General features: G+C 45.5%; 1 protein-coding gene across 1 annotated transcript; it reads left to right on the plus strand.

The window, feature by feature from the left end:
• The first annotated feature begins 1,491 nt into the window (after positions 1–1,491).
• On the plus strand, positions 1,492–22,434 carry LOC120924540. Its single transcript, XM_040335504.1, has 2 exons — positions 1,492–4,323; positions 21,139–22,434. Exons 1-2 carry the CDS (start codon positions 1,552–1,554, stop codon positions 21,253–21,255), a joined length of 2,889 nt encoding a protein of 962 aa, XP_040191438.1. The 5' UTR covers positions 1,492–1,551; the 3' UTR covers positions 21,256–22,434.
• Positions 22,435–27,042: the final 4,608 nt, after the last annotated feature.

Genomic DNA, 27,042 nt, shown 5'->3' on the forward strand with positions numbered 1-27,042 from the left:
AACCAGGGTTGGTGCTAGGTTCTCACTCCCATTGTATTCCCCTCCTCATTCACAACCGTTCTCTGAGGACACGGCGAATGTCTCAGGAGGACCCACAGGTGATTCACATGACACCATACAGTATGGCCCCCCCCCCACAAAACAGGGGACTACCTCTCCAACCATCACAACAGGGAAATTACTGGAGACTTCCACCCAGTGGGTCACAACCTCACATACCAAGGGGGGAAATGCCACCTGCACCACTAGGCGCACCCCTGATGTATGTGACCTTTAGCCCTCAACAAGCATCATCCCTTGTAACCAGTCTACCAGATCCTGAAAAACAGCCCATGCCATTTTACAGAAGAGTTGCCCAGATCCAGAAGGCATACTCCTGTGCCTGGCGGGACCTGGTAAGTCTCTGTGAAATCAAAGCAGGGGATGCTTACTGGCCAGTAATGCTAAGGTGTTTCAAAGTGGACAGTGGCATCCCTGACAATACATATGGTTCGGGATGTGAGTTTGTGACGCAGTTACAACAGTGGGCACGTGACCGCCTGGCAGACCAAGCAACAAACATCCAAGACATTACACAAGATAAGGCTGAATCAGTTGAGAAATTCCATACTAGGATGTTACAGGTGTTCACCGATTTGGGATTCAGCACACAAAACAAGGCACATACACAGATGCTATCCTCTGCATTTGTAACAGGCCTCAGGGACACAATCCGGAAAGGCCTGCTACTATCTCGGCCAGAGTACAGAGTGTTACCTCTTGACACTCTACTACTGGTAGCAAAGGGCATAGAGTCCTCACAGGGTAATAGGAAGGCAGTCCCTCTCATGTTGACTTCTGACACACCATACCCGCCACCACAAACACGAAATCCGCGAGCCTGCTGTTACAACTGTGGGAAGCCCGGACATTTTCGGAGACAATGCCGAAGCCCGTGGAGATCCGATCGAAGACAGCCCGATCATGGGGACCAAAGAAGAGGAGATGCTCAACACCAAGGACAAAACGTCCAGGGGAATCCCAACTCAGCACCCAATGATTGGCCTCCTCCTCCTCTGTTTGGCCATATGGATCCATAGGAATTCGGCAAGCCTGTGTCATACACTCCAACCATGATCGCAACACACAAAGATTCAGGGGGACCTCTAGCCAAGATAACACTCAGCATCGAGGGCCGGCCCACTCACTTCATTTGCGACACAGGTGCTGCCCGGTCTGTTATTCGAACGAAAGAATTACCCGATATCTCCTTCCTATCTGACAATGACATCACGTGCGTTGGAGTGGATGGAACACCCCGAAAAAGTCCTCTAACCCGCCCCCTACAAGTTGGCAACATCCCTGACCTGCTAACAAGATTTGTGGTTTCCGACACCTGTCCCTTGAACTTACTAGGGGCTGACGTCTTATCCAGACTCCAGGCCTCAATCTCCTTCCAACCTGATGGTGGTATCCGAGTAACCTCACCACTGACTGATGAAGACACGAATACCTTCCTGCCTGTGGTCTACAGGCCCAGAAGACATCGGTCATCTAAAAGTCCCGCCTGTCATGGTCAGAATGAAGCCTGGTGCCCCTTTCCCCAGAAAACCCCAATACCCCCTCAAGCCCTCCGTGTCAGCAGCAATCACTCGCCAGATAGAGGCCCTCCTCCAGAATGGGGCTCTTATACCCTGCACAAGCCCCTGCAACACCCCACTCTTCCCAGTCAAGAAGAAAACCCCAAAAGGAGAACCTGTGAAATATCGCATGGTGCAGGACCTGCGAGCAGTGAATGAAGCCACCATACTGGAGACACCCATCGTACCCAACCCACACACCTTGCTGGCAGGAATACCACCCACGGCCAAGTACTTTACTGTGGTGGACCTAGCGAACGCCTACTTCAGTGTCCCCCTAGACCCGCGTTGTCAATTCTTATTCAGTTTCATCCACGAAAGGAAAAGCTACACCTGGACTGTAATGCCGCAAGGTGCCCAGAACTCCCCGTCCCAATTCTCCAAGGCAATGAAATTCATTCTGGACACGTGGATCAAACTCCACCCAGACGTTGTGCTTCTCGAATATGTGGATGACCTCTTGCTTTGCGCAGATACCCAAAATGAGGCTGCCACCCACTCTGAAGACCTTCTTTGTTACCTGGCTGAACAAGGCTGTAAAGCATCAAAACAGAAGATCCAGTGGTGCAAGCAAACAGTGGTCTTCCTTGGACATTGTATCTCACAAGGCGTAAGACATCTTACTCAAGAACGAATAGCTGTGATCAAAGCAATTCCGGTGCCAGTTGGCCACAAGTCTCTCCATGCTTTTCTGGGCCTAATATCTTATTGTCGTTCATGGATTCCAGAAGCATCTCTGCTAATGCAACCACTCTATGATGCTCTAAAGACTGATCCTTTCACTCTGCCACCAGAGGCCCTTACAAACTTTGAAATTCTGAAACAGATCCTGTCGTCGGCCCCTGCCCTTGGCATACCAGACTATGAAAAGAGCTTCAAGCTATTTGTCTCAGAGAGAGAAGGACACGCCACAGGAGTACTGGCCCAATCTTGTGACAACAGACTTAGACCTATCGGGTACTATTCCTGTCGATTGGATCCAGTAGCTAGGGGGGCACCCTCCTGCCTCAGAGCTGTTTTCGCAGCCCAAGCCCTTCTGGACAAAACTGCAGATCTTGTGCTGGGCCACTTCCTCATCCTTCTAGCTCCGCATGACATATCAGCCGTGCTAAACCAAGTACAACCAAAACATATGTCAGCAGCAAGACATCTCAGACTACAATGCACTTTGCTCCTCCCGGACAATATATCCCTCCTCAGATGTAACACCCTCAACCCGTCCACTCTGCTCCCGCTTTTCGAGGGGGGAAACGACCCTTACGATATCTCTCACGACTGTCTTGAAATCATGAAGATGGAAACTACACACCTGCCAACAGTTAGCAGAGTGCCTCTGGACGACCCTGACCTGACTATCTATGTTGATGGATCAAGATATGCAGATCATGAAGGGAGGTACCACACAGGATATGCTGTCACTACCAGAGACACAATCCTCCATGCCTCTGCATTGCCCCCCTCTAAGTCCGCACAAGAAGCAGAACTTCAGGCCCTAATCATGGCATGCAAGCTGGCGGAAGGGAAGAAGGCTAACATTTATACGGACTCAAGATACGCTCTTGGAGTGGCCTGTGACTATGGTGTCCTGTGGAAGAATAGGGGTTTTCTGACAGCAGTGGGTACACCTATAAAACACAGCGCAGCAGTCAGGGACCTGATTGATGCTCTGCTACTTCCTACCCAAGTGGCAGTTCTCAAGGTAAAGGCACATGGCAGACTGAACACTCAAGAAGCACAAGGTAATCACTTGGCGGACACTGCAGCAAAACATGCCGCGAAAGGTGTGCGAGAAGTTGTACGCAGAGTGGACGTCCAAAACATTCCAGCACAAGAGACAGTACAAGCCACCATGATCTTGCAGAACCCTCCTGTGGATTGGGCACGCTTGAAGGAAATGCAAGAGGCAGCAAGTGAAGAGGAAAAAGGAACATGGACGAAGAAGGGAGCCATATTGAAGGATGGACTCATGGAAGTGAATAAGAGACCATGTTTACCACGGTCCATGTTCCCAGCTGTGGTGCAGTGGGCTCAAGGTGCTTCTCACCTGTCGAAGACCTTGATGAATGCTTTGATCAATAAATACTACCTGGCCCCAGGAATTACCCCACTTACCAACAACTTCTGTAAGTCATGCGTCATTTGTGCCAAGTGCAACCCAGGCAGAACGGAAAAGACACCCATGAAACATCTAGCTAAAGCTCAATATCCCTTTCAACGAATACAGATTGATCATATTCAGATGCCGAAGAGTGGCCGGTACGAATACGCTCTAGTAATCGTTGATATGTTCAGTTCCTGGCCCGAAGCGTTCCCTGTGACCAACATGACAGCGAAGACCACAGCCAAGAAGCTTCTAACGGAAATAGTGTGCAGATATGGTGTCCCAGAGGTCATAGAGAGTGATCAGGGGCCGGCTTTCACGGCCTCGTTAACCAAAGAAATATGGACAGCCCTAGGGGTCACACTTGCTTTCCACACCCCGTATCACCCTCAGAGCAGTGGGAAGGTAGAAAGATTGAATGGCACAATAAAATCCCGAATGTTGAAAATGTCTCAGGAGACAGGGATGAGCTGGCCAGACAGTCTACCCATCGCCCTGTTCAGTGTGAGATACACTCCTAAAGAGAGCCATGGTTTATCACCTTATGAAATACTGTTTGGTTCAGCCCCGAGATTAGGGTGTTATTATCCACAACAGTTACAGTTTAGTGTTGAGCAGAATATGTCATATTCGATTTCGCGATATATCTCGAATATATATTCGAATATTCGAGATATATTCGCTAAATTCGAATATTCGTGATATTTTATCGAAATTAATTGAATGCGATTTTTCGCTATTGCGAATGCGAAAATAATTGCGATTTTTTTAATAACTGCGGTAGGAGCGCTCTGATTGGCTTAGAATATTCGTGATATTTTATCGAAATATCGCAACATGCGAATGCGATATTTATTGCGGAATTTCGAGATATGCTGGAGGAGCGCTCTGATTGGCTTAGAATATTCGTGATATTTTATCGAAATATCGCAACATGCGAATGCGATATTTATTGCGGAATTTCGAGATATGCTGGAGGAGCGCTCTGATTGGCTCAGAATATTCGTGATATTTTATCGAAATATCGCAACATGCGAATGCGATATTTATTGCGGAATTTCGAGATATGCTGGAGGAGCGCTCTGATTGGCTCAGAATATTCGTGATATTTTATCGAAATATCGCAACATGCGAATGCGATATTTATTGCGCAATTTCGAGATATGCTGGAGGAGCGCTCTGATTGGCTCAGAATATTCCTGATATTTTATCGAAATATCGCAACATGCGAATGCGAAATTTATTGCAGATATTTCGAAAACTGCTGTAGCAGCACTCTGAAATCGAATATGTATGATATTTTAACCAAAATACATATTGCGATTGCGATTTTTCGATCGCGCATGCGCAATTGCGCGAACAACACGCGACCATTTCCTGGAGCCTTGCCAGTTTCCAACTTATGATCGCAGCGCAATCACACAGCAACATGGTTGGAAGCAATTTCACTAAGTCTGAGGAAAAGTTGCTGATTTGTGTAAGTATTTTGACCACTGTTATTTCATCATCTTCAACTGCATTTTAGTCTAGTTTAAAAGTTAGTATATATGATCAGATATTAGTATTTCACAAAAAATGTGTCTCCTGCTTTTACAAAACTACAAGTCCCAGCATGCCTGGACAGCTGCAGACACCCTGGTTGGCAAATGTGTATTTAGGCACTTTTCCTTGTTATTTAGCATAATGAATTTAACATTTTATTGGACATAGGACGTATGCGAACGTCCTGACTTCAGTGTCCTCAAGGCCCAAGGACGTTCGAATACATATTGCCCTTTAGATGTTGCAGAACTACAACTTCCAGCATGCCTGGGAATGCTGGCACTTCTAGTATTGTAAGTTCTGCAGGCCCACATTTTTCAGGCCTTTATGCACGGGTCTCTAAACTGTGGCACCCTAGATGCAGCAAAAGTAAAATTCTTAGCATGCACTGACAGACCGTGGCTGATGGGAGTAGTAGTTTTGCAACAGCTGGAGGTGGACTGGTCTTGAAACCCAGAGTTAGGTAACAAACCCGTAGTGTTTTGCAACCATTCTGCCTCCAGCTGGTTATTTTCTGTTGAAAAGCCTGTGGCGTGCAAAACACAACCCAAAAACTCCACCCGGTGCAAGGAAAAATTTGCACACACCTAAAGAGTGACATCACAAAAAACTGCGACGGTTGCATACGTCAGTGGTCCTCCGAAAAGGTCCCGTCTCTGACCCCCCGGGGCGTTAGGCTCCTAGGCTCCTGACAGGGAAAAGAGTTACTGTGGTCCATACAGCCGAAGCCATATGGACCCATCTCGGTCCAAGCAGCGCAATCAACACGCGAACAACACGCGACCATTTCCTGGAGCCTTGCCAGTTTCCAACTTATGATCGCAGCGCAATCACACAGCAACATGGTTGGAAGCAATTTCACTAAGTCTGAGGAAAAGTTGCTGATTTGTGTAAGTATTTTGACCACTGTTATTTCATCATCTTCAACTGCATTTAAGTCTAGTTTAAAAGTTAGTATATATGATCAGATATTAGTATTTAACCAAAAATGTGTCTCCTGCTTTTACAAAACTACAAGTCCCAGCCCAGCCCAGCATTTAAGTCTAGTTTAAAAGTTAGTATATATGATCATATATTAGTATTTCACAAAAAATGTGTCTCCTGCTTTTACAAAACTACAAGTCCCAGCATGCCTGGACAGCTGCAGACACCCTGGTTGGCAAATGTGTATTTAGGCACTTTTCCTTGTTATTTAGCATAATGAATTTAAAATTTTTTTGGACATAGGACGTATGCGAACGTCCTGACTTCAGTGTCCTCAAGGCCCAAGGACGTTCGAATACATATTGCCCTTTAGATGTTGCAGAACTACAACTTCCAGCATGCCTGGGAATGCTGGCACTTCTAGTATTGTAAGTTCTGCAGGCCCCCATTTTTCAGGCCTTTATGCACGGGTCTCTAAACTGTGGCACCCTAAATGCAGCAAAAGTAAAATTCTTAGCATGCACTGACAGACCGTGGCTGATGGGAGTAGTAGTTTTGCAACAGCTGGAGGTGGACTGGTCTTGAAACCCAGAGTTAAGTAACAAACACGTAGTGTTTTGCAACCATTCTGCCTCCAGCTGTTTTTTTCCTGTTGAAAAGCCTGTGGCGTGCAAAACACAACCCAAAAACTCCACCCGGATGCAGTGAAAAATGTGCACACACCTAAAGAGTGACATCACAAAAAACTGCGACTGGTACATACGTCAGTGGTCCTCCGAAAAAGGTCCCGTCTCTGACCCCCCGGGGCGTTAGGCTCCTGACAGGGAAAAGAGTTAGCAACGCATATCTCCCCTATACGTGTATCCTGTGTTGTTAATAATATATTCATAATTATGCAAATGATAATGGCTGCTATATTTATGCAAAAAAGGTGGCGACCGAAATGGCAGGATATAAAATCTTTCATGTTACCCCTGTCATTGATTAATAAGGCGAGAATGCTTCCAATTGTTGAATAGCATACATTTACGTCATATATCCATAAGGCTGTCAACAGAAGTATTACAATATACTTTGTTCTTCATCTTGCAGAAGTTCCTGGAAACAGGATACGATGAGCTGCGGAGGCAGCCACAGAAAAGGGCTGTGGTCAGCGCCCTAATCGCTGACTTTGGCGGCCAACATGACCACAAGGCCATTGTTAAGAAGTGGTCTGACCTGAAGAGGCGCCAAATGGTTCATGTCAGACGTCTTCGGGCTAAATATCATCCAGGTAAGTTATTGTTGACAGTTATGTTTTTTTTTAAAAAAGTGTATTTTGTGCGTGAACTCGAAAGAGAGAGGAGCCGGCCTGCAGGAGTTGGGAGGCCTCCCCCAGAGGCAATCTGCCACCTTTCTCCATGCCCCGGTTGGCAATGGCGGGTGTGAGGGGGTCCTCCCAACCCAACCTCGCATAGCACACCCACCAGGGGCGGGGCTGAGACCACCAAACTCAATTCACAGGTAGCCGAGAGCGGGATCCGAACCCCTAGCTGCAGAGGTGAATCAGTTGTCAGTGCAGTGGCAATCGCGTGGAGCCACCGCAGCTCCTTTGGTGACAGTTATGTAAGGTCATATGTAATTCATGTAAGGTCAGATGTTGTTAACCAAGATGCCATGTTGTGCTAACATATATCACCACCGGCCAAGGTATTCATAGTACTGTTGAAAAAATACATGGGGCAGCAGACAGGAACACAGAAGTTATGTGGGAACATAATTTTCCCATTGCTTTGCATGGGACTTTAAAGAAAAACCCCGACCATGGCAAGTGGGGGTGGGTAAGGTTTAAACCACCTATCCTATGTTTGTGGCTGACATATAAGTAACCTGTGTGCCAAGTTTCATATAAATATCTTTAGCCGTTTGTACGTGATGCTGGAACATACATACATACATACATACATACATACATACATTTATGCACACACACACGTTGAGTTTTATATATATAGATTACCACTAAATTCCTGTGTTAGGAGTGGGGTTGTTATAGTAATCCCGTGTGCTCCATCAGGCCCTTTTTTTAACATGAGATGGTCTGAACAAAACAAAGGAGACAAAAACAGCTCATTTTAACATGGTTGCATCCCAGCTCACGCTCAGTCCCCTGTAGTGCCCACAAGACCCTTTAATATAACATTGTCCCATTGGTTAACTGTCTATATAAATCAATTTGTATTCATATACAATACAGCACAGTACACAGAATTTGCATACGTCATTAGAAAACATTTTTATAATATATGAACATTGTGTTATTATAGGAGCTCCAATGCCAGTTGTCCGCGCCAAGCGCAGAAGGCGCCAGGCCGATGAGGAGGAGGAGGATGCGGCAGAGGAGGATGCGGCAGAGGAGGAGATGGATGAGGAGGAGCAGCCAGGGCCCTCCCACTCCCCAACCCCAGCTCCTGTTGAGGAGCAAGCTGAGGAGCTTCCCCCCCCCACCACCCCAACTTCTCAAGCAGAAGATCAGGAGGAAGAGAGCGGTCCTGTGAGCCTCATTCAGGAAGGTAAATATGTGCACAATGATTAATAACATTTCAACAACAAAATGTAGATATAAAAATGGACAACATATAAAGCGCACCTGTCAGATTGTAGAACCATAATATGGTATTGATGCTAGAAGTATACAGGTAGTGCATAATTATTAGGCAAGTTGTATTTTTTGAGGATTCATTTTATTATTGAACAACAACCATGTTCTCAATGAACCCCAAAAACTCATTAATATCAAAGCTGAATTTTTTTGGAAGTAGTTTTTAGTTTGTTTTTAGTGTTAGTTATTTTCGGGGGATATCTGTGTGTGCAGGTGACTACTATTACTGTGCAGAATTATTAGGCAACTTAACCAAAAAATAAATAGATAGCCATTTCAATGATTTATTTTTAACAGTGAAACCAATATAACATCTCAACATTCACAAATACACATTTCTGACATTTAAAAACAAAACAAAAACAAATCAGTGACCAATATAGCCACCTTTCTTTGCAAGGACACTCAAAAGCCTGACATCCATGGATTCTGTCAGTGTTTTGATCTGTTCACCATCAACATTGCGTGCAGCAGCAACCACAGCCTGCCAGACACTGTTCAGAGAGGTGTACTGTTTTCCCTCCTTGTAAATCCCACATTTGATGATGGACCACAGGTTCTCAATGGGGTTCAGATCAGGTGAACAAGGAGGCCATGTCATTACTTTTTTTTATTTAATACCCTTTCTTGCCAGCCACGCTGTGGAGTACTTTGACACGTGTGATGGAGCATTGTCCTGCATGAAAATCATGTTTTTCTTGAAGGATGGTGACTTTTTCCTGTACCACTGCTTGAAGAAGGTCTCTTCCATAATCTGGCAGTAGGACTGGGAGTTGAGCTTGACTCCATCCTCAATCCGAAAAGGCCCCACAAGCTCATCTTTGATGATACCAGCCCAAACCAGTACTCCACCACCACCTTGCTGGCGTCTGAGTTGGACTGGAGCTCCCTGCCCTTTACCAATCCAGCCACGGGCTCTTCCATCTGGCCCATCAAGACTCACTCTCATTTCAGCAGTCCATAAAACCTTAGAAAAATCTTTCTTGAGATATTTATTGGCACAGTCTTGACGTTGCAGCTTGTGTGTCTTGTTCAGTGGTCATCGTCTTTCAGCCTTTCTTACCTTGGCCATGTCTCTGGGTATTGCACACCTTGTGCTTTTGGGCACCCCAGTGATGTTGCAGCTCTGAAATATGGCCAATCTTGTGGCAAGTGGCATCTTGGCAGCTGCACGCTTAACTTTTCTCAGTTCATGGGCAGTTATTTTGCACCTTTGTTTTTCCACACGCTTCTTTTGTTTGATGATCACGCTTCAGAAGCTTTGCAACTTTAAGAGTGCTGCATCCCTCTGCTAGATATCTCTCTATTTTGGACTTTTCAGAGTCTGTCAAATCCTTCTTTTGGCCAATTTTGCCAAAGAAAAGGAAATTGACTAATAATTATGCACACCTGATATAGAGTGTTGATGTCATTAGACCACACACCTTCTCATTACAGAGATGTACATTACCTAATATGCCTAATCTGTAGTAGGCTTTCGAGCCTATACAGCTTGGAGTAAGACAACATGCATAAAGAGGATGATGTGGTCCAAATACTCATTTGCCTAATAATTCTGCACTCCCGGGATGTGTTAGACACATAACAAGTGTATACACATGATAATGATTGATTAATAAGCAAAAAAAAATATTTATTTATTTGGTAACGTTATTTGAAATCCAAATGTTTTTTTATTATATCCTAAAAGCATCAAGAGATCTGAGGAGGCAAAATATACTCATCGAAAAGACGCACCAGAAGATCCTTCAGAACCAGCGGAAGATGAGCTACCTCAACCAACAAAATGCTCTGCTAGAGCAGCAGCTATCGGGTCAGATTGCGGAAATGCACCGCATTCAGAAACGGATTGAGAGCTATATTTAAATTTATTTTTGTATTAAAAAAACTTATTTTTTGGAAATGTTTCATTTCTTTTTGAGATAGAGTTGTAGGTTTTTCAACACATCTAACTTCACATCAAACAAATCAACATCAACACATTTAACTTCATAATAAGCAAAAACATTTTATACTATTATTTTATTTAACATTAACCTAGGACAAACTAAAGCACACGACACAGACACGACGAACACAAACTAAACTGTTGAAAAATGAACATAACAAAAGCAACAATATATATATATATACAAAGAGAGAGAGAGGGAGAGCAAGAAAGAGAGAGAATGCAGATGAGCTCTTGCAGTCAGCCCAATGGTTGCAGTATAAATGCCGCAAAACAGGGTTTAACATAAGGTTCATTGTTATAGTTACACTTGCTGTTTAGATCCGGTCTGGTAGTCCGGTCTGGTAGCTTGTAGCGGAGGCTGTTGGTGGATCCGCTGTGCCAGAAAGGTCATGAAGCTTTACTCAGCATGGAGGCAGCAGCAGGAGTATTAAAATATAATATAACTAGACAATGCATTTCCTGAGGAAAATGCGAGTGGGAATGCTGAATAGCTTAATTGGTGAGCCCCTTGCCAAAGACATTCACCATAACCACTACACTATCTTTAGGACACACAGCTTCTTTCTCTATCTGCAAAGTATAGAGTATGCTGACTTCCTGGTCGCCCCTCCCCCCTCAATAGGTTTCCCCTCCCCCCCAGGTCAGTGAGGAGGAATATTGCACTGAGGTCAGGAAAGTTATTTATGGAAAGAAATAACATTACAAACGCTTTTAATTCACAGATCTAATACATGATTTAAGCCTCCAAACAAAGCTTAATAAATCCTCAAACGTACATGCAATTGATACAACGACTACACCGTTTGAAATACACGGCCCTTGTAAACGCATCGATATGAAATTTATGTAGATAAACTTAAAAATGTGGCCATGTCTGCGATTTAGAAAAGAGCGTCTTTGTGAGTTCTGCAGCAACATTTTTTAGATAATTTCACATGAGAGTCTATGAGACATAATTTCTGGCTGTTGCTCCAATAATTAAAACTAAAATACGTATCGCAGAATTGGTCACATTGCCATAAACCAGACAAGCATAGCTACGTTTTGATATAAAAATTGTGTATGAAAAGTAGATCTTGTGGGCGTGAGACCAATTTGTTTCCCCTTTTTGTAAAGATATTTTTAATTACAAAGATCTCCAATGTTAAGGTCACATGACAGACTCTAAATCCCCTCCATAGGATTACATTATAACCTATTGCATTTTTGTGAAAAATTCGCAAAACGTAAATTGCGTTTTCACCAAAAAATTGTAAACGATAACGATCTGAAAAGTCATAGCCGGATAGCTAAATATTTTGTGACCGCTTTAAAGGTTTTTCAGTGTCTGTAAGTGAAAGTATGAAGTAGCTGAAACTTTTGGCATGGCATGTGAATTCAAAGGGGAAAAGGATGTTCTCATTGACTTCAATGTTTAAAAAAAGGGTCTAAAAGCTTAAAATTTATAAAAGTGTAAAAAGTAGAAAAAAACTTGAAGAAGTCCCATCATTAGCTGAACGAGACGAACATTTTTACAGTTGAATGGTCTCAATAGCTGAAAGTATGCCGAAGTTACGCAGAACCAAAAAACGTAAGGAATAATAAGATTACTAAATTTACGGATATCAATACTGGAAATGTTTATTAAAGCATTCACACTAATTAAGATTAATACATTTACGGGTATCCATACTAGGAATGCTTATTAAAGCATTCCCACTAAGTATCACACAGGCATGATTTACAAGCAGTAGTGGTAATAGTAATACATAGCATAAAAACACTTGGGGAATACTTTACAGCATCAGTAGTGGTCATAGTAGTCAATAGTGTACCAAAAAATTGGGACACAGGTGTCTTGACTGAGCTGTAATAGTAGTAGTAGACATTGACAATACAGTGTCAAATCACTCGGGCAAGAGGTGCCATGATGAACAGCAGTCTTAATAAGAGTATATAGGGTGTGAAATAACTGATGACATAGGTGTCTTGACTGGGCAGCAGAAGCAGCAGTAGTAGTATTAACAGTAGTAGTTGATACAGAGTCATATCACATGGGCAGGAGGTGCCATGATGAACAGCAGTAGGAATAGGAGTATATAGAGTGTCAAATAACTGCTGACATAGGTGTCTTGACTGGGCAGCAGCAGCAGAAGCAGCAGTAGTATTAACAGTAGTAGTTGATACAGAGTCATATCACATGGGCAGGAGGTGCCATGATGAACAGCAGTAGGAATAGGAGTATATAGAGTGTCAAATAACTGCTGACATAGGTGTATTGACTGGGCAGCAGCAGCAGAAGCAGCAGTAGTATTAACAGTAGTAGTTGATACAGAGTCATATCACATGGGCAGGAGGTGCCATGATGAACAGCAGTAGGAATAGGAGTATATAGAGTGTCAAATAACTGCTGACATAGGTGTCTTGACTGGGCAGCAGCAGCAGAAGCAGCAGTAGTATTAACAGTAGTAGTTGATACAGAGTCATATCACATGGGCAGGAGGTGCCATGATGAACAGCAGTAGGAATAGGAGTATATAGAGTGTCAAATAACTGCTGACATAGGTGTATTGACTGGGCAGCAGCAGCAGAAGCAGCAGTAGTATTAACAGTAGTAGTTGATACAGAGTCATATCACATGGGCAGGAGGTGCCATGATGAACAGCAGTAGGAATAGGAGTATATAGAGTGTCAAATAACTGCTGACATAGGTGTCTTGACTGGGCAGCAGCAGCAGAAGCAGCAGTAGTATTAACAGTAGTAGTTGATACAGAGTCATATCACATGGGCAGGAGGTGCCATGATGAACAGCAGTAGGAATAGGAGTATATAGAGTGTCAAATAACTGCTGACATAGGTGTATTGACTGGGCAGCAGCAGCAGAAGCAGCAGTAGTATTAACAGTAGTAGTTGATACAGAGTCATATCACATGGGCAGGAGGTGCCATGATGAACAGCAGTAGGAATAGGAGTATATAGAGTGTCAAATAACTGCTGACATAGGTGTCTTGACTGGGCAGCAGCAGCAGAAGCAGCAGTAGTATTAACAGTAGTAGTTGATACAGAGTCATATCACATGGGCAGGAGGTGCCATGATGAACAGCAGTAGGAATAGGAGTATATAGAGTGTCAAATAACTGCTGACATAGGTGTCTTGACTGGGCAGCAGCAGCAGAAGCAGCAGTAGTATTAACAGTAGTAGTTGATACAGAGTCATATCACATGGGCAGGAGGTGCCATCATGAACAGCAGTAGGAATAGGAGTATATAGAGTGTCAAATAACTGCTGACATAGGTGTCTTGACTGGGCAGCAGCAGCAGCAGAAGCAGCAGCAGTAGTATTAACAGTAGTAGTTGATACAGAGTCATATCACATGGGCAGGAGGTGCCATGATGAACAGCAGTAGGAATAGGAGTATATAGAGTGTCAAATAACTGCTGACATAGGTGTATTGACTGGGCAGCAGCAGCAGAAGCAGCAGTAGTATTAACAGTAGTAGTTGATACAGAGTCATATCACATGGGCAGGAGGTGCCATGATGAACAGCAGTAGGAATAGGAGTATATAGAGTGTCAAATAACTGCTGACATAGGTGTCTTGACTGGGCAGCAGCAGCAGAAGCAGCAGTAGTATTAACAGTAGTAGTTGATACAGAGTCATATCACATGGGCAGGAGGTGCCATGATGAACAGCAGTAGGAATAGGAGTATATAGAGTGTCAAATAACTGCTGACATAGGTGTCTTGACTGGGCAGCAGCAGCAGAAGCAGCAGTAGTATTAACAGTAGTAGTTGATACAGAGTCATATCACATGGGCAGGAGGTGCCATCATGAACAGCAGTAGGAATAGGAGTATATAGAGTGTCAAATAACTGCTGACATAGGTGTCTTGACTGGGCAGCAGCAGCAGCAGAAGCAGCAGCAGTAGTATTAACAGTAGTAGTTGATACAGAGTCATATCACATGGGCAGGAGGTGCCATGATGAACAGCAGTAGGAATAGGAGTATATAGAGTGTCAAATAACTGCTGACATAGGTGTCTTGACTGGGCAGCAGCAGCAGAAGCAGCAGTAGTATTAACAGTAGTAGTTGATACAGAGTCATATCACATGGGCAGGAGGTGCCATCATGAACAGCAGTAGGAATAGGAGTATATAGAGTGTCAAATAACTGCTGACATAGGTGTCTTGACTGGGCAGCAGCAGCAGCAGAAGCAGCAGCAGTAGTATTAACAGTAGTAGTTGATACAGAGTCATATCACATGGGCAGGAGGTGCCATGATGAACAGCAGTAGGAATAGGAGTATATAGAGTGTCAAATAACTGCTGACATAGGTGTCTTGACTGGGCAGCAGCAGCAGAAGCAGAAGCAGCAGTAGTAGTATTAACAGTAGTAGTTGATACAGAGTCATATCACATGGGCAGGAGGTGCCATGATGAACAGCAGTAGGAATAGGAGTATATAGAGTGTCAAATAACTGCTGACATAGGTGTCTTGACTGGGCAGCAGCAGCAGAAGCAGAAGCAGCAGTAGTAGTATTAACAGTAGTAGTTGATACAGAGTCATATCACATGGGCAGGAGGTGCCATGATGAACAGCAGTAGGAATAAGAGTATATAGAGTGTTAAACAACTGCTGACATAGGTGTATTGACTGGGCGGCAGCAGCAGCTGAAGCAGCAGTAGTAGTATTAACAGTAGTAGTTGATACAGAGTCATATCACATGGGCAGGAGTTGCCATGATGTACAGCAGTCTTAATAAGAGTATATAGAGTGTGAAATAACTGCTGACATAGGTGTATTGACTGGGCGGCAGCAGCAGCAGAAGCAGCAGTAGTAGTATTAACAGTAGTAGTTGATACAGAGTCATATCACATGGGCAGGAGTTGCCATGATGTACAGCAGTCTTAATAAGAGTATATAGGGTGTGAAATAACTGCTGACATAATTGTCTTGACTGATCCAAAGGAGTCATGGGAGAAAATCATGTGGTCAGATGAGACTATAATATAATTTTTTGATCATAATTTCACTAACCGTGTTCGGAGGAAGAATAATGATGAGTACCATGCCAAGAACGCCATCCCTAATGTGAAGCATGGGGGTGGTAGCATCATGCTTTGGTGGTGTTTTTCTGCACATGGGACAGGGTGACTGCACTGTATTAAGGAGAGGATGACCGGGGCCATGTATTGCAAGATTTTGGGCAACAACCTCCTTCCCTGAGTTAGAGCTTTGAAGATGGGTCGAGGCTGGGTCTTCCAACATGAGAATGACCCAAAGCACACAGCCAGGATAACCAAGGATTGGCTCTGTAAGGAGCATATCAAGGTTCTGGCGTGGCCTAGCCAGTCTCCAGACCTAAACCCAATAGAGAATCTTTGGAGGGAGCTCAAACTCCGTGTTTCTCAGCGATAGCCCAGAAACATGACTGATGTAGAGAAGATCTGTGTGGAGGAGTGGGCCAAAATCCCTCCTCCAGTGTGTGCAAAGTTGGTGTAAAACTACAAGAAATGTTTGACCGCTGTAATTGCAAAGAAAGCCTACTGTACCAAATATTAACATTGATTTTCTCTGATGTTGAAATAGTTATATTCAGCACTGTAAATACATCAGGTCCGGGGCTTCATCAGGGAATGCATGGCAAGGGACCCTTCAGCGCCCTGAACCGACGACGGGTGCCAGAAAGTCACCGCCGATCCAGGACTCATTCATCTTTATGAATGTGAGTCTGTCCACGGAGTCTGTGGACAGACGGGTCCTCTTGTCCGTGACCACCCCACCTGCCGCGCTGAATGTCCGCTCAGATAGTTCGCTGGAGGGGGGGCAAGACAATAACTCCAGCGCATACTGAGCGAGCTCGCGGCAGGTGTCCAATCTGGCAACCCAGTACTCCATGGGGTCGTCGGTGCTCATACTGTCAGAAGCACCGACGGACGCCATGTAGTCTGCCACCATGTGGGCCAGCCGCTGGTGGTGACTGCTGCTGCTGCTGCTGGTGGTGGTACTGGGTCGCTCGGTTTGAAAGAACATCCTCATCTCTTCCATTAGGTCCCCTGCTCGGCTGCAGCTGGGTGCAGCCACCTGCTGGGTGAGATGAGGGGGGACAACTGGAGGCCGGGGAGTTGCCTGCTCCAACCGTCTGACAATGGCTGCCTGCAGTTCCTCCATCCGGTGCTGCCTCCGGCTGGCTGGGATGAACTGCTCCAGTTTCCCCTTGCACCTGGGATCCAAAAGGGTGGCCATCCAGAAATCATCCCTCGTCTTGATGGTCTTAACCCGGGGGTCCCTCCTGAGGCATCTCAGCATGTGGGCAGCCATGGGGAAGAGCACAGCCCGCTGTGACTCCTCAATGCTGGCCAGGTGAATGAGGTGCGACTCTTCATCCCTGAGGCGCTGCTGGTCAAACTCAGACATGCCCAACCCCCGGACTATCGGTGCCCCCAACACCGGCTCTCCCTCCTGACCAGGCCCTGACTCCGGGACGACACCAGCAACCACCTCCTCCTCCTCTTCATCATCATCCTCCTCCTCCTCCTCCTCCTCCTGGTCCTGGCCCTGGTCTCGGTGGAGCATTGCTGACTCCTCCTGCTCCACCAAGGCACTCTCCCCAGCCTCGAGCAGGCGATCTAGTGTCCTCTCCAGCATGAACAGTATTGGCAGCACGCTATTGAGGCCAATTTGCTCACTGCTGACCATCTTGGTCGCCTGCTCGAAGGAGGACAACACTTGGCAGACCTGGTTTATCTGCCCCCACTCCGCACAGGCGATGAAAGGGAGTTGTGGTGAAGCCCTCTCAGTGCCTAGTTCCATCAGGTACTCCCTCACCGCCCTTTGCTGCTCCCACAACCTCTTCAGCATGTGGAGGGTGGAGTTCCACCGCGTCACACTGTCCACAATCAGCCTGTGAAGGGGCAGATTGTACTTCCGCTGCAATTTGGACAGGGACGCGGTAGCGGTTGGGGAGCGCCTGAAGTGGCTGGCAATCCTACGCGCCTTTGCCACAATGTCACTCAACCCTGGATAAGTGCGCAGGAACTTCTGCACCACCAGGTTGAGGACATGTGCCAGACAGGGCACGTGCGTCAGACTGCCAGCATGGAGGGCGGCGAGTAGGTTGCTGCCGTTATCGCAGACAACCATACCTGGCTGGAGCCTTCGGGGTGTCAGCCACTTCTGGACCTGAGCTTGAAGTGCTTTCAGCACTTCTTCTGCAGTGTGTCTCCGGTCCCCTAAACTAACAAGCTGGAGCACGGCCTGACAGCGCACGTGCCCCACACTTGAGTAGCTACGGGGGCGCTTGCTGGGAGGCTCAGCAGCTGCGGAGACAGTGGCTTGAGGGAGACCAGCAGTTCTCCCCTGGACACCCCGGGGCGGCACCACAAGATCGGTTGCCGACGATCCCTCACCGACGCCTCGGAGGGAAACCCAATGGGCCGTGAAGCTGATGTAGCGTCCCTGCCCATGCCTGCTGGTCCAGCCATCCATTGTCAGATGAACCCTGTCGCTGACAGCGTGATCCAGCGACAGGGTTACATTCTGCACAATGTGCTGGTGTAGGGCAGGGACACCAGTCCTGGCAAAGAAATGGCGGCTGGGGACACGCCATTGGGGTTGGGCCTGCTCCAACATCTGCCTGAAGGGGTTATTGTCAACTATGTTGAAGGGCAGCAGATGTTGGGCAATAACCCTTGCCAGGAGCCCATTGAGGGAACGCACACGTCGGTCTCCAGGGGGGAAGGGAGTGGTGCGGTCAAAGGCGTCTGAAATCGACGCCTGGCGCCGGACGGCAGTGCGGGACACAGACGTGGAGGGTGCTGTGGAAGTAGAGGTCTGGCTGCCGGTACCAGTACCTCTACTAGAGGGAGCGGGGGGGCATGACCTGCTGGAAACAGATGAAGATGTGGCAGGGGCTGCTGTACCCTGCTCACTTGTGGTGGTGGCGCTGCTACCACCACCACGCTTCATCTCGTCATACAACGCCCAGTGGTTTATCCTCAGGTGCTGGTTCAGGGCTGTGGTACCCACCCGAGCCAAACACTTCCCTCTCTTCACCCTCACTTTACAAATCCGGCAGATGGCCACGGTAGGGTTGTCTGCCACCAGGGTAAAGAAATTCCAGACAGGTGACTTCAGCACCGCCCTCCTGTCAGATGGGGTGACGCTTACTTGCACCTGCTGGGATTCGGTGCGCACAGGTGGAGCTGCCTGCTGCTGCTGCTGCTGCTGCTGCTCCTCCTCCTGACACCTCCTGCTGCCATCACCAGTGGAGACCCTGACGATGGTCTCCCTGGTGGTGACCTGGCGCACCGTTTCACCAGGGTGCCTACCTTCCCCGTCGTCACTGACGTAGTGAGCCGACGCGTCAGATGGCAACCATGATGGGTCACCCTCTTCGCCCCCAGAGATGTCAGACCAAGGGCTGAGATGTGTTGGTCTGAGGGAACCACGTGACATGGAGCCTCTAGCCTGGCTCCGCTGTCCCCTCACCCACGCCTGGGTCTGACTAGGTGCTGCTGTTTCCTGCACCAAAACAGCAGCACCAGTTTGAAGGGATGTCTCTGGGATACTGCCAGCAGGTATCCCATCCTCCTCATCCATCCCTTCAAAAAGGTCCTGACCATCAGGACAGAGCTGGAGGTCTGCCTGATGCATGGCCTCCCCCAAGAGATCCCTATCACTGTCGCTGTCGAACAGTAAGATGCTGGACTCTTGGGGGCTGGGGGGGGGTAGTACAGGCAACGGTGTAATGGTGGTACTACTGTGAGTCGGGACCGACGACTCAGTGGCACTGCTGTGCCCCATGTAGTCCACCACTACTTGAGCCTGAGATGGCAATATCGGGCGGCTGCCCGATGGGAAGAACTCCCGGATCAGGCGTACTCCCCTTGCACCCGATCCTCTACCACTAGTAGGGGCACGAGAGGTACCCCGTGCTGGCAGCGATCCAGCACTGGGAGTAACTCCCCTACCCCTGCTGCCACGGCCACGGATGCCGCTCATTATTGCTGATATGTGTGTGGGGGGGTTAAACTTTATTGGGGGGGAAAATGTGAACAAAATGTGTTTTTGTGTTTTTTTTACAAGACAGGCACGCAGACAAAGACGTACACAGACAGCTACTAAACTATAAGAAAAGTAGTACACCAGACAAGGACTACAAAATTAAAGAAAAAAAAAAAAAGCACTAAACAAACACTAACTTTTTTTTTTTTTTTTAAACACAAAACACAGACACTAAACACACACTAAGCTAAGCTAGATGAAATAAATGTACACTAACAGTGTGTACACTTACTACACAAAATTTAACTAAACTGAACACAAAACTTAGCTTTTATAAAAGCTCTTTAGGGAAAACTAAACAAAATTTGAACTGAGATGCCTATCAAATATCACTGAACAGCGAACCTGCAAGATCTAACAGTAACACAAGATGAACAAAACTTAGCTTTTAGAAAAGCTCTTTTATAAAGCTCAGCAAAACGTGTTCTGAAATCTCTTGCAAATATAACTGAACAGGGAGGATTGCAGGATCAAACAGTAACACAAATGAAAAAAACAGCACAAAACAGCACAAAACGTAGCTTTGAAAAAAGCTCTTGGGTCTATTGCTTTGAAAAAAGCAGTTGATATACTGGAAAAGATCCACTGGAATCACTAAATAGCAATGCTGGTGATGATCTAAATCAATCAAGAACAAAGACACAGGAAACCAGGAACACAGAAACAGCCTCCACACTCTATAGCCAGCTTCTGAATCTGCAATGAAATGGTGCTGGGAGTGAGCTTATATAATGTCCATGCAGGCAGGTTCCTATTGGTTGCTAACCTGTGACGAGTGTGGAAGGAGAACTCTGATTGGCTCTGATGCAAAAGGGCGGAGCAAATAATCGCGCAATATTCCTATTGCTGAATATTCGCATTGCGAATATTCGGCAATATAAAATGATCGCTTCAGCTACTCGGCCCAATGGCTCTAATCATACCGGCAATGCTTTCAGACGTCTATGGAGATCACTAGGATGTGATCTGTTTTAAAAATGAAACTGTAAAAATCGCTCTGATGCGGAAGATCGGGGCGAGGAAAATAATCGCGCGATATTGCGTTTGCCGAATAATCGCATTGCGATCTTTCTGGAAAATTCAATGAACGCTTCAGCTACTCGGCCCAGGGTCTCTAATGATACCAGCAATGCTTTTAGACGTCGATGGAGATATCTAGGATGTGATCTGATTCAAAAAAAAAATTGTAAAAAATCGAATATTCGGAATTGCGAATATTCACCGCGAATTTCGAAATATAGCGCGATTTCTCGAATATGCTATATTCGAGTCGAATATTCGCAATGCGAATATTCGTGAGCAACACTATTACAGTTACAATCCGATGTATTAACTGATTATGTGACTGCTTTGTCTCGTGAATTAACCCGAATCCATGCAAAGGTTTTCTCTTCCATTCCAGATCCTGAGTTAGATACAGGAACACACTAGCTGGTCCCCGGTGATTGGGTTCTGGTGAAGAAATTTGTGCGAAAACACCCTCTTGAACCAAGATATGACGGTCCCTTCCAGGTCCTCCTAATAACAGCTACATCTGTGAAAGTTGCAGGGAAGAATACCTGGATACACGCCTCCCACTGCAAGAAGGTCACCATACCCAAGGAAACGGATAAAGATAAATCATGATCATATATATCCTTTGTCTGTGTGGGTTGACTGGGGCACAGCATGCAGCCATTACTAAGAAAGATGGGAAGGTCATTTTTTGGTATAATTCATCTGATACCCATATAGCCACGTTTGACTTCCACCCGTGTAAGATACTCCCATGTCCTGAGCATGACAGCAGGTCAGAACGGTATGAAAAAGGTGACGGAGAGGGATATATATGTGTCACTAAAGGGTCGTGGGGAAAAAATTGTGACAGTTGGGGAGCAGCAGCTTGGAACACAGGGACATCCTGGGGATATAACCCTCTGCCAGCCTATGACAGTAAAGACAGCCAGGGGGAGCCCTTGCTAACCCGTCTTACCCTCACCAAGCCAGGGCCCAGTATGACACTTGTCCTAAACATACGGAATCCGAGCCCATCCGATAAGGGAGAGTATGTGTTGGGGTGGTGGTTCAGAGGTGGTCACTGGGGTCATAGAGGGTCTTTCCGTCTAGAAGATATGTACAACAACAATGAATGGCAGCCAATCAAGAACCTGCCGCCCCCACCAAACCCCTTAAAGCCCCATGTACAGACCCTGGAGGACATGGTTGCAATAGCAGATCCTACCTTCAAGGATACAATGGAGGTTGAGACCGGCCTTTCAGAAATCAATCTCTGGCTAGAATGGATGAGATATAGCGCCAGCAGACATAATAAAACCAACTGCTATGTCTGTGGTAGTGCTAGGCCACATTTGGGTACAGTCCCATTAGTTATACCTAAAAAAGAGGAAGAGTGCTTCCTAAGCCTCTACGCTAACATTTCCACCAACCAATTAACATGTGAAAAATGGAAAAAGGAATATCCCATAGACACCAGTGCTTCAATACCTAAGATAGCTATCACCTTATACCCTGGAAACTACACTTGTTATGCTCACCATGAAGGGAGGGGTAAAAACCTAGGTAACTTCTCCAAAGGTTACTGTGCTTCTTACAGTCATGTCCCGGCCAACTTAATACAGAATCAAAGTCAATCCTTGGGGGATGTGTATTGGATATGTGGAGACATGCAAGTGAGGTCCAGATTGGAAGGACAATGGAGGGGAGAATGTGCCCTTGCAAAGGCCATCATGCCTCTGCACATCCTAACCCTAACGGAAGGTATTCACAACACACAGGGTAAGAGGACAAAAAGGGAAGCCCTTCCGGGAAGTTTTGACCCTCATGTGTATTTAGATGCCATTGGAGTTCCGAGGGGGGTCCCTGATGAATTCAAGGCCCGAGACCAGGTAAAAGCAGGTTTAGAGGCCCTAATCCCCATAATAACTGTTAGCAAAAATGTAGACTGGATAAATTATATATATTACAATCAGCAAAGGTTTGTCAATTACACGAGAGACGCATTCCAGGGAATAGCCGAACAGTTGGAGGCCGACTCTCAAATGACTTTCCAGAACCGGATGGCTCTGGATATGATATTTGCAGATAAAGGAGGGGTTTGTACTGTGATAGACAAGATGACCAGCACCACTTGCTGTACCTATATTCCAGACAACACCGGCCCGAATGGCCAAGTCACTGTAGCCCTTAAAAAGTTGAAGAATCTGTCAGTTGAACTAAAGAAAAATTCAGGCATCACAGATCCATGGGACCAATACTTCAGTTGGATGAACGGGTGGCAGAGAATTTTAACCCAAATAGGAGTAACCATACTAATCTTTCTATTTCTCCTCGCTCTGATAATTTGTTGCATACTCCCTTGTTTAAAGAAATGTATAGAGAAAGCAGTAGAACAAGGAATCCCTACGTTCGTGAACCAAGACATAGGGCTCGAGGAAGATGAGTACGAAGAACCGCACATTCCACTACAGACATTCCCAGTCTCACATCATGAATAGGCAGGATGACAGGGACAGATAGGGTAGGAGCCTTGAGGCCGCGACCTGGGTCCAGCTGCAGCGAAAGCCATCCTCACCACTAGAGGCTCTGGGGAAAACCTGCTGGACCTTAGACTCCGCGCGCCTTGGGGTGGGGAAACTTAGATTAAAACAGGGACAGATTAAAATAGATTAAAATAGACATTTCAAGGGGGGTGCTGTAGTGGATGTGATAAAAATAGTCAAACTAAGATAATGAAATGCCTATTTCAATGCACAAACACATGCTTTATATCACATATGATCATATATATATATATATAACGTATGCAAATAGGTTATTGATTGCTATAGGAATAATCACATATAATCGTAATGCATAATTTACCCCTTTGCTAATATAATGTTGTATTTCAGAGATGCATCACATGGTTTATCAGAACAGGAACTCAGTCTGCAAAAAACAACTATTTTAGGACAGCGGGAAAGTCCCTAAGAACCACAGAACCAGACAGATGCCAGACGCCAGGACGTCACAAGAATAATATTACATATTAATGAGAATGTTGAATATTAATGAATATTAATGAGCATGATCGTGTGTTCGGTCATGCGCTCTTGAATGCACTTGTAATCCATATAAAAACACACGGCTTGCAATAAAAAAGCAGAAGTAACGGTCTTCACCCTGAGACACAAGTCTGAGTGTAGATTATTTACTTTAGTTCGTTAGTTTGTACAAACGCTTCTTATCTAATTTGGCTCAGGAAGCAGATATCAGACACTCCGTGCACTTGGCTCGGGTCCAAGACACCGGTCCCACAGGAACAGGAAGCTGGGCTGGCTGGGCTTCATCGGGAAGTTCCTGCCAGCTCCCATATCCAAGATGGCAGTGCCGTTGACCTACAGCAGTAAGATTAAATAAGTTGAAGAAAGACAGCTCTGGACTCCAGGTATTGGTAAGTATAGTCTAAATAATTTTTGGCACTTTTAAGCTTGCTAAGAGAATAAATCAAAATCAAAATAATTTGTATTTATTGATCTTCATTGTAGACTGGTGACTTTTTTTTTTATATAAAAAAATACATATATAATGAAGTCCAATTACAATATGTTCTATGTACATCAATACCAATTAAAGCCTATATTTTTTTTTTCACACAAGTTCAAAGATTCTTTGTCTCCTTTCCAAATGCACACTCATCTATTATTTAGCTCGGTTTATAAAAGAGATAGAATGTAGTGTCTAAATAAGGAAAGCCTCCTCTGTTCCAGCCTTTCACAGTGATTCTTAAGCCGGGGGAGCAGAAAGCTCTTTCAGAAATACAGGGAATTACTTTACCGCTGAGCTCTACCTGAGTGTCAATTCTGCTGACATTTTTGGAAAGCAGAAGAATAGTTTTGAGAATAAATGGGATTTGTTGACTGCCCAAAATGTAAAAGATAACATGAAAATGAAATACTTTATGTCACTCTTTGTACTCTGTTTTGGTATTTTAACCACTTAAGGACCGGAAGGATTTACCCCCTTAATGACTCAGCCATTTTTGGCGATACGGCACTGCATTACTTTAGCTGACAATTGCGCAATCGTCGTGCGACGCTGTACACAATTTTTTTCCCCTTTTTTTCCACAAATAGATCTTTATTTTGGTGGTATTTGATCACCCCTGCATTTTTTGCGCTATAAAGAAAAAATACCATCAATTTTGAAAAAAAAAAACATATTTTTTTAACCACTTCAGCCCCGGAAGATTTGGCTGCCAAACGACCGGGCCACTTTTTCCAATTTGGCACTGCGCTGCTTTAACTGACAATTGCACAGTCGTGCGACGTGTCTCCCAAACAAAATCAACATCCTTTTTTTCCCACAAATAGAGCTTTCTTTTGGTGGTATTTGATCACCTCTGCGGTTTTTATTTTTTGTGCTATAAACAAAAATAGAGAGAACATTTAAAAAAAAGCAATATTTTTTACTTTTTGCTATAATAAATATTCCCCAGAAATATATATATAAAAAAAGGTGTTTTCCTCAGTTTTAGCCGATATGTATTCTTCTAAATATTTTTGGTAAAAAAAATCACAATAGGCGTTTAATGATTGGTTTGCACACAAGCTATAGGCCCGGATTCACAGAGAGTTGGGCACACATTACGCCGCCGTAACGCAAATGCCGTACGCAAGCTGACGCAGTGCAGAGAGGCAAGCACGGAATTCAGAAAGCCAGTGCTCCCAACGTTGCACCAGCGTGGCGTGGGTTTCAAAGGCGCAGGCCGGCGTAGGTGGAAGTGGGCGTGACACATGCAAATGAGGCGTGACCCCATGCAAATGATGGGCCGAGCGCCAGACAAGTACGTTTAACGAACTGCGCATGCGCCGCGACGTGGACGCATCCCCCTGTGCATGCTCACAACCACGTCGGAACAACTGCCTAAGATACGCCGGATCACTGCGTACGCCATGAACGTAACCTACGCCCAGCCAGACACACGTCAAACGTAAAATATGCCGGCTTGTGTTCCTTGGTGCAGACCTTTGCATGTCTTCTGCTGGGTTGAACCTCCTTTATGGGGCATACCTTTACGCCGGACGTACAACTTAAGCACACCTCTCGTAGCCTGCGTCGGGCGCACACAGGTTCGTGAATCGCCGTATTTCCTTCATTTGCATGTTTGAATGGCTAATCAATGGGAGCGGCACCATGCTCCCATCCTAAATGTGCGCCCACTCTATGCCGGCGTAAGCAAGATACGTCGGCGGGGTGTAGCCTGGTTTTAGGCGCATCTCTGTTTGTGGGTCTTGCGCAGAGATATGACGGCGCACATTTGCACTTACGTCAGCGTAACTTGTTATACGTCGGCGTAAGTGCTTTGTGAATCTGGGCCATAGTGCCTACAAAATAAGGGATAGTTTTATGGCATTTTTATTTATATATTTTTTTCTTACTAGTAATGGCAATGATCAGCGATTTTTATCGTGACTGCAATATTTTGACGCTATTTTGCGACCATTGTCATTTATACAGCGATCAGTGCTATAAAAATGCACTGATTATTAACCACTAGGGGGCGAGGAAGGGGTTAAGTGTGTCCTAGGGTGTGATTCTAACTGTGTGGGGGCTGGGCTTACTGTCACTTACTGTGAATTTCTGCTTCAATTTAGGGCAATATGTATTCTGTTACATACATTTGGTAAAAAAAATTGATTGGTTTGCGATAAAGTTATAGCGTCTACATAATAGGGGATACATTTATGTTTTGTTTTTTACTCGTGAATGGCGGCGATCAGTGATTTTAAGCAAGACTATGACATTGGGGCGACAGATCGAACACCTAACTGACATTTTTGCCACTAGTTTGGGAACCAGTGACATTATTGCAGTGATCAGTGCTAAAAATATGCCACTAATGACACTGCCAGGGAAGGGGTTAACATTGGGGGCAATCAAGGGGTTAACTGTGTTCCCTGGGTGTGATTATTAACTGTATGGTGGATGGGCTGCCTGGGATAACACAGAGATCCATCTTCTTGCATAGCAGAAAGATAAGGGGCTAGATTCACGTAGCTCAGCGGATCTATAGATCCGCTCGATCTACGTGAATTAAGATCCGCTCCCGCAAGTTTAGGAGGCAAGTGGCTAATTCACAAACCACTTACCTCCAAACTTGCGACGGCGGATCCTAAATCCCCCGGCGGAATTCAAATTCCGCGGCTAGGGGAGTGTACTATTTAAATCAGGCGCGTT

The sequence above is a fragment of the Rana temporaria genome, chromosome 1, assembly GCF_905171775.1.
Source record: "Rana temporaria chromosome 1, aRanTem1.1, whole genome shotgun sequence".
NCBI lineage: Eukaryota > Metazoa > Chordata > Amphibia > Anura > Ranidae > Rana > Rana temporaria.

Excerpts from the sequence above, each read along its gene's own strand:
- LOC120924540 (XM_040335504.1), top strand. The coding sequence starts at position 1,552 with ATGGTCAGAATGAAGCCTGGTGCCCCTTTCCCCAGAAAACCCCAATAC. Across the intron at positions 4,324-21,138 it reads ATTATCCACAACAGTTACAG|TTACAATCCGATGTATTAAC; the intron begins TTTAGTGTTGAG and ends ACACTATTACAG.